Genomic DNA, 15,659 nt, shown 5'->3' on the forward strand with positions numbered 1-15,659 from the left:
CGCAAGCCAACAAATTGTTGTTGTAGTTTTTGGCTTTAATTGATTTCTCGACAGGCAATGACACACATTGCCATAAACCAAACGATTTGCTTATAGATATATATATACATATATATATATGTAGATGAATAGTTGCTTATGCCTATTTAAACGGCAAGCGCAACTGTCAAGCGCCATGCACAACTGGGCGTATGCGTGTTTTTTTATTAACATTTATTGAGCCGACCTCAGTTATCACTCTTACTTAATGTGACTTATAATGATGTGTTCATGTATGCCACGCTCCGATGGCCAATGGATCGGCAAGGCTAGGGATCTGCACTCGGCCATAGATCCATATACCATAAATATATATGTATAACTGAATTTCCAGTTGTTGTTCAACTTATTTGTAAAATGATGTCTGCTTATAGACTTGAGGGTTTTTACATGAAAAATCTGCAGCTACTTTTTATAGACATTGGCCGGATTTGATTTTCATTTGTATAAACTCTTTCGAATATTCCTATGGCGGATGAGTTCTTGGTTAACTTCGTAGCTTACAGTTCTTTCTTTTTGAGATTTTTCTGGCATAAAAAAGTGTTTACATATGAAAGCCCAAAGCTTTACCAATAAAACTGGGCTTATGTCAATTTTTTCGGGTATCGAAGTTATTCGAAAAGTGGAAGATTCCCCAACTGTGTTTATTATACGATATTCTACATACTACATACTTTTGTGTCTAGCTCTCTTAGTCTACATACTAAACTTGTTGTATCTAGATCTTTAAGTCTACATACCAAATCGTGGAGGATCTAGCTCTTTTAGGTTTCGAGGTATGCACCCAAATTCAAGTCCAAAATCGATATTTATCGATATTGTAGAATATATATCGATAAAAAGATAAACTTATTTCGCAAACATCTTTCTCTTTGTAAATTTCAAGTAATTATTCAAAGTAAATCCCCAATATTGACAAATTTATCTAAGCAACAGACAGAATTTTCCACTAAAATAGTTAAAATCCCCAACTATTAATGCACATAAGTTTAAGCTACTCTCACGACTCACAATCCACAACTCAAATTCAGACATTAAATAGATAAGTTATGTAGCAAGAGTTTCGCTAATTTGAATTCTACTGAAAACTCAAGCTTTCATCCATGAGTGTGGACTGGCTGTAAGCTAATATCTAGATAATTAGCTGCTATTCTCTTGAAATCCGCAAATGTCAATGCATGTGGCTTAGTTTGAAGCGGGTAAGCATCAGTTGGGGGAATAGATTACATTACAAATCGCTCGATTTTCACTAATTTAAATTCTCTTTCTCGTTTCCGACTTTTGCAGCAACAGCAAGGCGTACGATTTCCCAAGGCAGCAGCACAGATAAGTCGCCAGCAAGACTTGAATTATTGCACGCAACTGCAGCAGCAGCAGCAGCAGGAGGAAGAGGAAGAAGAAGCAGCAGTCACTGCAACTGCAACTGCAACTGCAACTGCAACGGCAACCGCAAGACGCACATATTGCAACGCAGCTTCGGCTACAAACAATTGTGGAAAAGTGTGCAAACGAACAATAGAAACTAGATAGAAAATCAGCAAAAGCGGCAACAAAACAGAGCAACTACCAACGGGCAACCTATATATAAACTACTCTGTTTTTTTTTTTGGTATATGCTTCGGTTACGATGTCGTTGATGAAAATTCATCGAAGCAATGAATCATTTTGGCGTTGCGGATCGTTCATGTTGCTGCTGTCATTGTTGTTGCTGCTGGCAGAGGCTGCCGCGACTGTCGCCAGCGAATCGCAAACGAGTGCAACAAATGCTGCAATTAGACAGCAGCAGCAGCAGCAGCAGGGGACAGACACTGCAACAGCAACTTCGACGGCAACTGCTGTCAGCGAAAGCCAAATGCCAGGCAATTCGGCTGAAATTTTGAGCGCCAGCGATGTGGGTAAGTTTCCCTATATATATATAAGTTACACATATTGCACATACGTTAGACAATAGATCAGCTGCGCCCCTTGGCAGCTAACCCAGGAAAATTATGCGCTCGCATTTCGGGGGAAAATTGGCCAAAACGAGCCGAAATAAATCTATGCCAATTATTGACCAACTGCCAGCAGCAGCAGCAACAACAACAGCAAAAGCAACAGCAACAAAAGCGGCGCAACAATCACCGCAACGACGCAACTTGGCCAACAGTCGCAGTTGGCTGGCAGACAGCAAAAACACAAAAAACAATTGGCCAGCTGAAAGTGCGGCAGAAGAGGCAACAAAGACAGCAACAACAACAGCGACAACAACTGGCATTGGCTAATCTCAGCGCAGTTGAAAGACAGCAAAACGTCGTCAACATACTTATATGTAGCCCAGTCTAAGGCTAGGCTCTCAGTTATTTACCCCTCAAGATTTGCTAGTTCGAAATGAACATCAAATTTTCAATCGTGTAAGAAAATCAACAAGTTAAATATCGATCAATCGATGCAGCGATAGCTACAAATTTTCAAACATTTTTAAATCTGCTTTAACTTTATTTTGTCCTATAATAATATAAACAAGCAATGATAATTATTAGCGATCGTAAAACAGGTTAAAGTCAAACTTAAAAGTATATCAATAGGATTCACAATTATTTAAAAATTGTGAGTTATCGATTAATCGATTTGTTCCTTGTTGATTTTCTGATTGGATTAGAGCTGCGAACTCCATAATTTATTTGAAAACTTGTAGCTATCGATAAGTTTATTTTTCCTTGTTGATTTTCTGATCCGATGTTATATTTCGATAAGCTTTTAAATAACTTGAAAAAGTCTTATTATCGATTAATCGATTTGTTCCCTGCTTGATTTTCTGATTCGATTAGACCTGTGAGCTCTGCAATTTACTAATTTATTAATTTGTTATCGATTAATCGATTTTTCAATCTGATTTAAACTTTGCGCTCTATATTATTAGCCCGAGCAGGTTTCATTTGTGCCACAAGCTGGTTACGGATTTCCCAGAAGCTAACATATGCTTTTTACGATGATTCAGGAGTTTCTTGGGAATCTATCGATAACTTTCTTATATAACTTAAGGCCACAAGCGATTTATATCGATAAAATATATTTATATCGATTAAAGCTCGTTAAAAATAGCTTTTGATCTCTTATATAACTATATCTATATACGTACTTGCAATCGGCTCTTTTATCTAGCCGGCTGTTCGAAAATCTTAGTTTTGTAGTTGATTTTGCTCTCGATAGCCCCAATAACAAATTGTCTACTTCGATGGGCTCGGCATGCCGCAAATAGCCTTCATTTCCTTTCCTTTGCGGCTACAGCTGTGGCTGCGTCTGTCTGTTGCATGTGAACTTTAGAGCCAGACTCTGTCCGTGGCGCGCTCACATACGACGACGCTCGTTAAATGTTATTTCTATCAAGTATTTTTTTAAGCAATTATTCGTTAGGTTGCGCCGCGTGTGGGCGTCAATTGTCAATTGTCTTTGTGGCAGCTCGAGTGTTTGGCCAGCTCGGCGGTAGGCCTACTTGCCAAGGCCCGCATTTTCACTCAACTAAAGTAAAAACCCAAAAAATAAATACAATTACCAGTGAGCCAATCGCAAGGAGCCCACTTGGACATACCCTGTGCCCAAGTTCGAACTCTGATATATCATATATCTCCGCACTATCAAATTTCCCTTCCTTGACATTTGTGTTTTTTATCTCGTGCTTAAAGGTTCCGGGCTGAAAGATTACGTTTAGAGCTTTGTGAATAAACTGTATATCGATATTTATCGGTTTTTCCTAGTTTAATCGACATTTTTAAACTAAAACTGCGATTGTTATGAGATTGAATATCGATATCTATCGATTATTGAAAAAGTTAAACATTTTTAAACTAATCTGCGACTGATATGAGACTGGATTTCGACATTTAGAGATCTTTGCAAGAGTTGTAGATAAATTGAAACTAAATCTGCGAGTGGTCTGGTCGTATAATGATTGGATATCGAAATGTATCTATTTTTGACCGAGTTGTCGATAGTAGCTATCGATGTGTAATAGAGTTATCGATAATTCTTAAACAAACTTCATCTGCAATTGTTAAATTTAATGTATTTACTCGCCAAGCTTACGAGTGCATATGTACAAAAGAATGCCGGACAGACTTGGCTTACTTTGGGTCGACTCTTGATGCTTGTGAAGATAAGCTTAGGAATGCCTTCAACTACCTGTTACATACATTTCCAGTAAACAATTCTACCCCTCTTCGTCTTTTATCAATGGGTATATTGTACAAAAACTGTTTAAAATTATAAATTTATGCATGTTTATTCATGAGCTGAACTGTGGGCTCTTCTCTTATTATGATTTGAATTGTGAATGTGTGTGTGAATGTGTGTGTGTGTGTGTGTTACCCACTCACATATTTTTGGGTAGCCACAAGTTTGGCTTACATAAACAGGTTGTAGCCGAAAGCCGAAAGCCGAACTAAACAAAAGTTTAATGCATTTTGATTATTTTTAATGTATGCGCGTTTAAATCTCTCGGTGCTAAAAACTCGGCGATGAATGCGCATATATTTTTTTTTGTATTTTTGGGAAGCATCGTTTTGTTACGAAATGCAGTTCTTCAACTCTTGAGCTGGAAGTTGTTGCGGCTGCTGCTGTTGTAGGTGTCGCTGGCCAGCCAAAAAAATCCTCAACATAAACATCAATATTGGTTGTATCTTGCCTCTCCCTCTCTCTCTCTCTCTGCTCTGCCTCTCTATTTGCGGGCTCTTTGCTGTGTGTGCTCATTATTGTTACCTGTTGGCTGCTCGTCCGTTCGTCTGCCTGTTTGCCTGCTGCGGCTCATGTGCGTTCATTGCGTAATTCCGACACATTTACCTGGCGTATTCAAGCGTTGGCAGCCATTCGCCAGCGCAAAGCGAGCAGAAGACCGCCTCACGAGCCGCATGTGCGCTAAATCAGTAAAGTCAACAAAAAGCAGGCGGCAGGCGGCAGGCGGCATGTGGCAACAGGTCTGGCAGCCAGTCAACCAGCTAGCTAGCTGCCAAGTGCAGCTGCTTGCAACGTCTGCTGCATCTGCAACTCGAACTCGTACTCGTACCCGTACTCGTACAGCCTGGCGTATGCGCAATGTGGGCGTTCTGCCACATGCGACTCATACGACTCGTATGCCAACTAGTTGAAGCTGTGCTTATTTTTTTTCTGCGCGAATCTTAAGTGGGTGTAGCTACACACACACACAATTATAATTGTACATTGTGTGGGTGCTTATGATTCATTGTTTTCGACCATTACACACACAAAAAACAAAAGAAAGAATTGCACGCAAAAGCTTGAATACCCTTGTGGATATACGACTGACGGCTGTGCATATATGTAAGGAGAAGTTTATGACTCGTAATTGCTGAGTTTGGGGAGAATGTTTATAAAAGGAGAACTATTTTCTATACCTTCATTTCTCAAACGATTCTTCCCTGAGAGCTATATGATATGCTGGTAGAATATAGATAGGACTAGCATTACAGAGCTTGGTAGAGTTAAGATATCTCGAAACGTAAGTTACGATTGATCAATTGATATATGATATAGTAGTTCGATATATATAAGACCTGGCTCATATGTGTGTTGCATGATTGAACTAAGTAGAGTTAAGAATCTTAAACGACAGAAATGTTTTGCATACAAGAACTTAATTTACATCTGAGCGATCATATGGCAGCTATTATATATATATATTATAGTAGCCCGATTCTGCTAGAGAAAGTCGGAACTAAAAGAGAAGTTCGCATAGAAACAGACAGACTAGCAAATGGTCGTATTTATATTGACTCTTCTGTTGTTGCGGATCAAATATATATGTATATAGTTAAAGCTGTCGCTGGTTTTCTTTCTTTGCACTGTCACATACTTGGTGACAAAATTATAATACCCCCTGCTTAGGGTATAAGCATGGTAAAAAATCCCAGTTGCTGCTGCATTACGGGTTTAAAGTACTTGAAAACATGATTTCGAGCTCTCTAGCCCTGCACTGCCCAGCTCCCCACTCAACCCCTGCCCCTCTGATCCCCACTCAACCCCTGCCCCTCACTCACCCCTGCTCTCCACTTGCCCTGCAGGCATACGTAATCGTGTAAATATTTCTCTCGAAGCGACTGCCGGGTTACGTGTTTTGTTTATGTTTACAGCAAAAAGAAAAAAAAGTAACAAATATTCAATAATAATATTTTTTTTCGCTTTGTAGACATTTTAGATTGAAGCAAAGTCTTAAGGCCACTTTAGCGCTAGGGAAAGTTGAGCAGCTTTAGACCCGGAATCCGTTGAAAATGCTTGAAGTGGGTAAAAAGGTCTTGTGCAAGTGTATGTATGTATGACAGGCAGAGGAAGGCATCTCTTAGTCCATAAGGTACATATATGTATTATTGATCAGCTGCAGCAGCAACAGTCGATCTAGCCATATCCGAATGGCTATCCGCCTGTCCATATGTAAGAATACCTCGTCCTCAGAGACTAAGGGCTTAAGGCCTAGAATTTTCAACCTAGCTCATCCTGGCGAACGAACAGATCTAGTTTAATTAAAATGATGGAAAACTCGTCACTCGAAACCTACAAGATCTAGAGACATTCAATTGGGTGTGTACATTCTGGTATTGTAGATACAGATCCAGAATATAGACTTATCCGGTGCCCCCCATAAATAAACCTTGCTTTGGAAATATTGTCTTCGGGCTTTGGTGTGTAGAAACATTTGGTTGCTCTGATTTATGCCTTGGAAATTTCATATAAATCTGACAATTAATACCCAAGTTAGAAAAAAGTTGAAAAGAATTTCTCATATGATCGCTCTGAAGGAAGAAGAAGCACACACGCTGCGTGCATATTAAGAAGAAGGCTTGAATGTTTGTATTGACTGATCTATGCTGTTTTCAGGGTATCTTCTAGTCGTGCACTGTCTTAAATCTGCCAAAAAACAGTCAAGATATTTAGGAAAGCATTTCCCATATGGTTGGTCCGAGGGAAGAAGAAGCACACACACTGTGTCCGAGTGCTTTTAGCGACAGCTCGTCGCTATGTATAGGGTATCTCCTAGTCGTGCTGCCTCTCGTTTTCTCACTAGTTTTCACTTGTTGCCAGCGCAATTTGTCAGCAGTTTTTCAAACCTTTTCCCTTCCATTTGTGCATTTTGTGCAAACATATTTTCATAACTCGCCAGCGCTTTTCTCCGCGTTGGCTTTTGCCAACTAATTTTTCATTTAAAAGCGCATTTAAAATTGTTTTTTATTTTTTGCGGTGATTTGTTGTTGGGCGCAGAAAGGAAAAGGAAATGAAACGCGTAATTTGTGTGCGGTTATTAAAGAAAAAAACAGTTGGCGATTTTTTAACTCAGGTATTCGCTTGTTTTTTGCGCTATTTTTTATTTCTTATTTTTGGCTGTTTACATAAAATGTTTATAATTTCATTTTCATTAGCTGGCGTTGCAAAATGCGGCTAATCAAACGAACAAACGAACAAACTAACAAACGAGCAGGTTTATTGAACTCTTGGGCTCCGCATTTTGTCATCGACTTTGGCCAATTCCCCCCCCCCCCCCTCAAATTTGTACCTTGTTTTATGGCCCATGATTAATTAAACGCAGCTGGCCCAAAGTCGCGCTGCTTATGTAAGCCGAGAGCTTACATGATTTAGTTGGTGGGGGGAAACTTAATTTGAGGCACAAAAGAAAGCAAACGGCCAACTAATGATGCCAAAGTTGCACGCGGGTCGCGGCCAAAAGGGTCGGAAAGACAAAAAGCAAAAAAAAAAAGTGAAAAACAAATCATTTTGCATTGCGTAAAACTGTGCAACAAGCTGCTGATGCGAGAGCTGCTGCTGCTGCTGCTGTTGCTTCTCTTGTTGCTGCTGCTGCTGCTGATGATGACGAGCATGTGCCACGCCCCGCAGCCATTTGCAACGCCTCAATGCACAACAACAAACGGCAACAACAACAACAACAACTTTGGCTATTGAAAACTTTTCAGACCGAGCCAAGCGACTCGCACTGAATTCGTAAAGCCAAAGCCAAAGCCAGACAAATAAACGGAAGCCTCAAACCGGGCACTAAAAAAAAACCAAAAAACAAAAAAAAAAAACAAGCTAAAACACAAAAAATCTGCGGCTGTGCAATTACTCAGTGCTGCATTTGTTATTGTTGCTGTCAACATTTAACATATTGTCAGATGCAAATATAAAAACATTTAAGAGTGCTCTAGTCGGTTGTGCTCGTCCAGAAGATACCCTGCACCCAAAAGGGATAATATATATAGGGAATGCATTCCTAATAAACTTCGGTGCTTATAGTCCGATCTTTATGAAATGCTCAAAGCTTAAATGTGGCCGAGATTGGCGTGCAGATCAAGAATATATATAGCTTATGGGCTGGCAGAAGATATCCTGTACCCAGATCAACCTCGGCGCTTATAGTCCGATCTTTTCTAAATATCCATGGCTTAAATGTGGCCTAACTTGTCGCCCTGATGAAGAAAATATATAGCTTAAGGGCTAGCAGATGCTTTCTTCTGATCGTTATATACATACGCCCAAAGCTACTATGACCCCTTGTAACAGGGTATTTATAGTCTATTAAAAGATCAGGGCACAAATATGGCTAGACTTGACATGCTGATCAACAATATATATTCCTTCTGTCTATTACATACCTGTGCACAAAACTATAATACAACTTGATACGCTCATTAAATATTTACAGGGTATTTAAAGTCCTATCTATAGGGTATATATAGCTTAAGGACTAGCAAATGCTTCCTTCTGTCTGTCACATACATGTAGACAGCATTATTATACCCCTTGTTATGCCTTTTTAATTGTTACAGGGTATACAAAACCAACGCCCCATTTGGCGCGCTTTGTTTTTTGAAAAAAGGTCACTAAGGCAATCAGTTTTTATTCGGCAGCTGTTTCAATTCTAGATGCTAGGGTTACGACCAGGAAACGTCATTTGGCCATTAGGCGGCATTTCACGACATTTAGTTTTTAGCTTCATTTCCGCATTGACATCCGCAAGGTTTTTGTGTTTCTTGTAGTTGTTATTGTTATTGTTACCTTTGCCATTTCTTTGGCTTTCTCACGTCTTTTGTCGTTGTCGCTGGCAGCTGTTGCATTTCCTGCATTTAACTGCACCTACTGCAAGCAGCCCGTGGCAGAGCCCAACCAGCTCCAATTCCAGCTCCATCTCCAGCTCCAGCTCCGACTCTGGCTACAACTCCTTCACCCGCTTTGGCAAAATGTCACGCACATGAACTGCCAACTTTGGCAGTGTTCACTGTGGCTCTGCCAGCCTTTCTCTGGCTGCCGCCCCCGCCCCCTCCACCTTGTAGTTGGCTGCTTTTGGCATTTTGTTGCATGTTTCGATTTCACATTAGAAATGCTTTCGATCGCCTCAAGCAAAACGTGTCTTGTGCCTTGCATGCGGCGGACAGCAAACAAGTTAATGCCATGAACGTGGCCAGAGCCGGAGGCAGTGGGCAGGCAGTGCAGCAATGCGCTGTAGGGTGCAGCGCGGCAAAGCAAGCGTGTTAAACTGACCCACTGCGAGATACCCAGCTATTGACATAAGCAGCTGTGCTTTTTCCTACTTTTACCACCACTTAATGGCAAATTGTAGTATTAAATTACAGTTATGAAAGTTCGCAAAAAACACAAAAACTTGTCTTAAGCCCTTCAAATACTCGAGATATGCTTAAAGACAAATATTAAGAGCAAAGCGGTTTGAGGAATTGATATTTATCCGCGAAATGCGCAATCACAGTATCGATTTAGAGAATAGGCATCGATACTTATCGATTTAGGGGGCTATCGCAAAGGAGAATAGCTTTTTTGTAGCTCTTGTTATATCCGAGATATGTTCTAAAATACAGTATAATAAATGAGAATATATCGATATGTGCAGAGGGGGTTGAAGAATCGATATTTATCGATTTCGAGATTTTGAAGGGCTATCGCAAAGCACAAATACTTTTCTGTAGCTCTTATTGTATACAAGATTTGTTCAAGATCTTAGTCCAAAAGGTTAATGTATGTCGATTTTAAACATAAGCTGATAAAGAATCGATATCTATCGATTCCTTTTCTTATCTGTAGATCTTAAAATATCCTCAAAAACTTAGTATACAAAGTCGATCTTCATTTAAATCGACCTTAGGGGGTCTACGAATCGATATTTATCGATTTCGAGAATATGGTCTTCATGCGGCTGTTATATGTACTATTTAACTAGAACAAAGGCTCTCTGGTGTGTTTGTTATACCTCTTAATTTATTCTCAATGGCTACAGGGTATAAAAGAAATTGCAACGCAAACGGCAAGAAAACTGCAACGAAAGCGCGCGGAGAAAGTTATTTTTTTGGCCAAGGCGGCATTTAAAAATTGTATTTATGAGCTGGCTGCAAGCCAAGAAAGCAAAAGTGAAGCTGAGACCGAAACTGAAGCTGAAGCCGAAGCTGAAGCTGAAGCTGGAGCTGGAGCAGTCGCCACATGAATTAGCGGCAATGAATTAATGAAAGTTTTACTCAATTTTTGCTTCGATTGAATTGTATTTGTGGCGGAAATGATTCACAATTAGTCACATTTGTTGTGTGTGCAGCTCGAAAAGTATTTGTGTATTAGCTTGTAAACACACGCACACACACTCACTCACACTCACACACACAAGATCCGCTCACTTTCAGGGCCAAAGCGTGGAAGTCAAGCATTAAATTTACGTTAGCATTAAAATCCCAAAGTTTTTTAGTTATTCTAAAAGTCCATTCAAACTAATCAAATTTAATTTTAACATTGGCCAACATTTGCAAACAATTCTGAGAGAATTTTAAAGCACATTTTGTGCAGATTGTTTCCCCTGTGTTAAGCGCACATTTTAAAATTCAATTAATTCTATTCAACACGGCAAAATTTTCCTATACAGTGAAAGCTCCGCTAACGGACAGCTGGTTTCGTTTTAATTTTTTTTTTAGGAGAAATTACCCAGCGGGACTTGGCTCAGCTGAATAATGTTGAATATTTCACTATAAACTTTGTGTAGCTCGCATTTACTTTAGATATTTATATATAAATTGCCAGTGCTCGACCCTATTTGGGCTTTATTTGTTTGTTGTTATTAATTTGCTAGCATACAAATTTAATTTGAACCGGCGACTTTCCGCTTGCTGGTCCGACGCGTCCACACCATACGAATACATGAACATAAAATGGGAAGTAAGATTCTCCTGCTTGTTTTTTCTTGTATTTTATTATATTTTGAGCACTTTCAAGTGTCCGCTCCAGGCAGCTTTTACTGTATATGTAAAATGTCCCAAATGTGAACCACTCTTTTATTTTTTTATGCCATGTGCAACGTTGCGTATGATTGACATTTGTGTCATACGTAAACGTACGCATGTGTGTGTGTGTATTTTCCACTCATTGCATGTCATTTCATAATATTTAATATGACACCATTAAATAAGTAAAATCTAAAATTTGTTTGTCATATTTCAGTCAGTCAGTCAGTTAGTCAGCTTGTCAGTTAGTCGATTAGCCAACTGGCAGAACAAAAGTCTACCCACTCGTGTTCGCAATTTATTTTTAATTAAAAGTTCTAAAGAAAAGACATGCGATTCATTCAAGCGCCAAGTATTCGTGTATATATGTATGTGCTCATAATGAGCCCGCACTCTTGTATATCTGTATTCGCATTCAATTGTATTTCACGTAATTCGTAATTAAAACTTGACTTTTAATTCTGCCGCCATCGACTAGGCCCAAAGCAAAGGCCAGCCGCCGGCTCGTGGGAGCCTTGTGGCTTTGTCCAAGTGAAGGCCCAAATGCCTGCGAATAGAACCCGGGCCCCAGCCCAACTGAATGCTGGCCCATTGTGCGCGCAGATCAGCCAAATTGCCGGCAATTAAATTTCACATCAACAGCTAAATTCTGGCCGCAAGTTTAAGCAAATATTGACATTAGTCAGCGCCGTGTCTGGTACATAAATAATATGATCTTAAACCCATTGAAAATTATTAGAGAGGGTATGAGGTTTTTGTGCACACTTGTGTAACAGGCAGAGGGAGGCTTCTTCGGTGAGAAATTTCACCTATGTCTATATAGGATATTTGAGGGTATCATTTTCACTTGAATTTTGACCAAGAATAATGCTGTCAGATTTATATGCAAAATTAGATAAGATTTGGACATGAATTTCGACAAAAAAATATGTATTCAGATTTGAATGCCTGATTAATTAAGAGGGAAACGCATGAATTAAAAGCCAAACATCGTGAAAATCGGATGAGATTTGACCGAGATATGGGGGTGGGAAATTTTGACCTAAGTCGATATACGAATCTTGGGATAAGATTTGGACATGAATTTCGACTAAAAAATATGTGTTCGGATTTGAATGCCAGACTTATCTAGAGGGAAAACCATGAATAAAAAGCCAAACCTCGTGGAAATCGGTTGAGATTTGACCGAGTTATGGGGGTGGGAAATTTGGACCTATGTCGAAATACGAATCTTGGGATAAAATTTGGACATGAATTTCGACTAAAAAATATGTGTTCAGATTTGAATGCCAGATTAATCTAGAGGGAAAACCATGAATAAAAAGCCAAACCTCGTGGAATTTGGATGATATTTGACCGAGTTATGGGGGTTGGAAATTTGGACCTATGTCGAAATACGAATCTTGGGATAAAATTTGGACATGAATTTCGACTAAAAAATATGTGTTCAGATTTGAATGCCAGATTAATCTAGAGGGAAAACCATGAATAAAAAGCCAAACCTCGTGGAAATCGGTTGAGATTTGACCGAGTTATGGGGGTGGGAAATTTTGACCTATGTCGTCGATATACGAATCTTGGGATAAGATTTGGGCACGAATTTCGACTAAAAAATATGTGTTCAGATTTGAATGCCAGATTAATCTAGAGGGAAAACCATGAATAAAAAGCTAAACCTCGTGGAATTTGGATGATATTTGACCGAGTTATGGGGGTTGGAAATTTGGACCTATGTCGAAATACGAATCTTGGGATCAAATTTGGACATGAATTTCGACTAAAAAATATGTGTTCAGATTTGAATGCCAGATTTATCTAGAGGGAAAACCATGAATAAAAAGCCAAACCTCGTGGAAATCGGTTGAGATTTGACCGAGTTATGGGGGTGGGAAATTTGGACCTATGTCGATATACGAATCTTGGGATAAGATTTAGACATGAATTTCGACTAAAAAATATGTGTTCAGATTTGAATGCCACATTTATCTAGAGGGAAAACCATGAATAAAAATCCAAACCTCGTGGAAATCGGTTGAGATTTGACCGAGTTATGTTACCGTTTTGTACGAAGGCATATAAGTGTTATATATACATATATGTGTCTGTGTGTGTGTATGTATGTGTGTGTATATGTATGCATGTGTGTATGTCTGCATTGATGTATATATGTATGTTTGTTTTCTAATACCAAACGCAGAGCAAACTTATAAGTCACTGTGCTGCAAATTTAAATAAAACGAATCGCTACCAAGTGCTCTACTCCTCGATTCTCATGAATTTAAGTAGGCCCCGGAGTTTTTGATGCATTTTTAGTAAGTGCCTGACAAGTGCGATGGTGATGAAGTCAGGGGTGAGTATGTTTGTAGGTCTCTAGGTATGTATGTATGTATGTATGTAGGTATGTAGGTATGTAGGTATGTAGGTATGTAGGTATGTAGGTATGTAGGTACGTATGTATGAATGTATGTATGTATGTATGCATGTATGTATGTATGTATGTAGGTATGTATGTATGTAGGTATGTATGTATGTATACATGTATATGCAAATAAACATGCGTACATGCATATGCAGACATGCACACAAACATGCAAAACTGCATGCATACATGCATGTATATATGTGTGTATGAAGGTAGGCATGTATGTATATAACTATGGATGTATATAGGCATCCGGACATGTATTTGTCGCTGTGCTGCAAATTTAAATAAAACAAATTTCTACCAAGTGCTCTACTCCTCGATTCTTATGTATGTAGGCATCCGGACATGTATGCATACATGTACGCATGCAAGCTTGCATGCACATATACACAACAAACATGCATTTTTCGTAGCGAAGCTTCATCCACCCCAAAGGCACAGCTGCTGCGTCTGCTTGCAGGCATAGGGCATCTGCTAGTCGGTCACTTTCGACTAGAGCACTCTTGATTGTTCAGTATTATGTAAGCACTTGACTTGGCTTTAGCTGCTTAGAATTTGTGTTTTTGCGCTAAAAGAGAATTTTTCGTGGCGTTTCGGCGTTTTCGCGCTTTGTTGACCATTTTGTGGCTGCGGTTCGTTCGTTTTGGTTCGCTTCGTGCAGCCGCTGCCCAAAAACAAAATCGTGTCTATGGCCAAATTCAAATTAAAATTCCACAGCGCATGCCAAGCAGCAGCGGCAGCGGCAGCAGCAGCAGCAGCAGCAGCATAGCTAATGCCAAGAAGTTGTGCGGCCAAGTGGATTGACGATTGTCTGTCCGACTGCAGCACGACAAACACCGCAACAGCTACAACAACTTAAACAAATTTATATGAATACTTGAAAATACACCGAATTTCGAATGCTCTCTATTTGCTGCATATGTCTTACTTTATATATCTTTTCTTTTCCTTTGAGAAAACTAACTTCTAGCTTCTGTTTGCTGTCTGATACACTGACATTGTCTCCCTCTTGCTCACACTATTTGCTTCTCCTCTCACTGTCTCTCTCACTCCTTTTCTCTCTTTTATTATCTGCTGTCTCCCTATTCTCTTCTCTCTTTTTCTCTTGCTGTCTCTTCTTATATCTCTCACCCATTTATCCCTTTTCTCTCTCTTATTATCAGCCACTTACTCTATCTCCTTCTTACTCGCAATCTTTGGCTATCCTCTCCTAATCTTTTTTCTCTCTCTCTTTTTCTTCTCACTCTCTCTACTCTTATCTATCATTCACTCTATCCTCTAGCTTTATTATTACATTATCTTTACATTATATTACAATATCTTCGTTGTGCTGCAAAGACATTCGTTTTACCTATTGCTTCGTTCTCTTAAGTCTTTCTCCCCCCTCTCTCTCTCTCGCACTCTCTCTCTCTCTCTCTCTCTTTCTATCTCTTTCTCTCTCTTTCTCTCCCTCTGTAACTCTGTCTCTTGAGAGACTGATTGACTTGGGTTGGTTCTCTTCTTATGCAGCCGCATCATGAACTTTCTGCCCAACAAATGGAATGCCATAGTTCATATTCACATTTAAGTAAGGGTATTAAAAGTAGGCACAGCAACGCCCGCGTCTCGCAACATAGAGCAAAAATGGCAGTCGCAGTTCGTAGCTGTTGTTGTTGTTGTTGTTGGTTCTGTTGAAGGCAGCGACGTGACGAGACGCCCAAATGGGGCGCACTGTTGTGCTGTACAGTGAAATAGGCAGACTATGGAGCGCACTCAATGGAGCAGCCAGCGAGGCTCGAACCCAAAAAAAAAGAAAACAAAACTACGAATATATAAAATCCAAGTCTTCGAGCCAAAAGGCGGCAGCGAGCTTTGTCGCTTGTTCTAGTCTCGCCGCGCTTGAGATGCCAGGCCTAACCTTGGCCTAAACTGCAAGCCAATGAACTAAATGCTTGTGAAAAGCAGCA

The 15,659-nt window shown here is 39.7% G+C and overlaps 1 protein-coding gene across 2 annotated transcripts in view; it reads left to right on the forward strand.

Moving 5' to 3' along the window:
- The window catches only part of Tie (Tie-like receptor tyrosine kinase), a 38,635-nt gene that overhangs the window by 15,760 nt on the left and 7,216 nt on the right, over positions 1-15,659 (forward strand). For both annotated transcript variants that reach the window (XM_064683193.1, XM_064683192.1), the window contains exon 2: positions 1,327-1,934. In XM_064683193.1, coding sequence (XP_064539263.1) covers positions 1,667-1,934 — 268 coding nt within the window. In that variant the 5' untranslated portion in view covers positions 1,327-1,666. The remainder of the gene's footprint in view (positions 1-1,326; positions 1,935-15,659) is intronic.

Source organism: Drosophila montana, unplaced genomic scaffold (assembly GCF_035044405.1).
Source record: "Drosophila montana isolate Dmon_TW-CO22-7 unplaced genomic scaffold, ASM3504440v1 contig_2583_1, whole genome shotgun sequence".
NCBI lineage: Eukaryota > Metazoa > Arthropoda > Insecta > Diptera > Drosophilidae > Drosophila > Drosophila montana.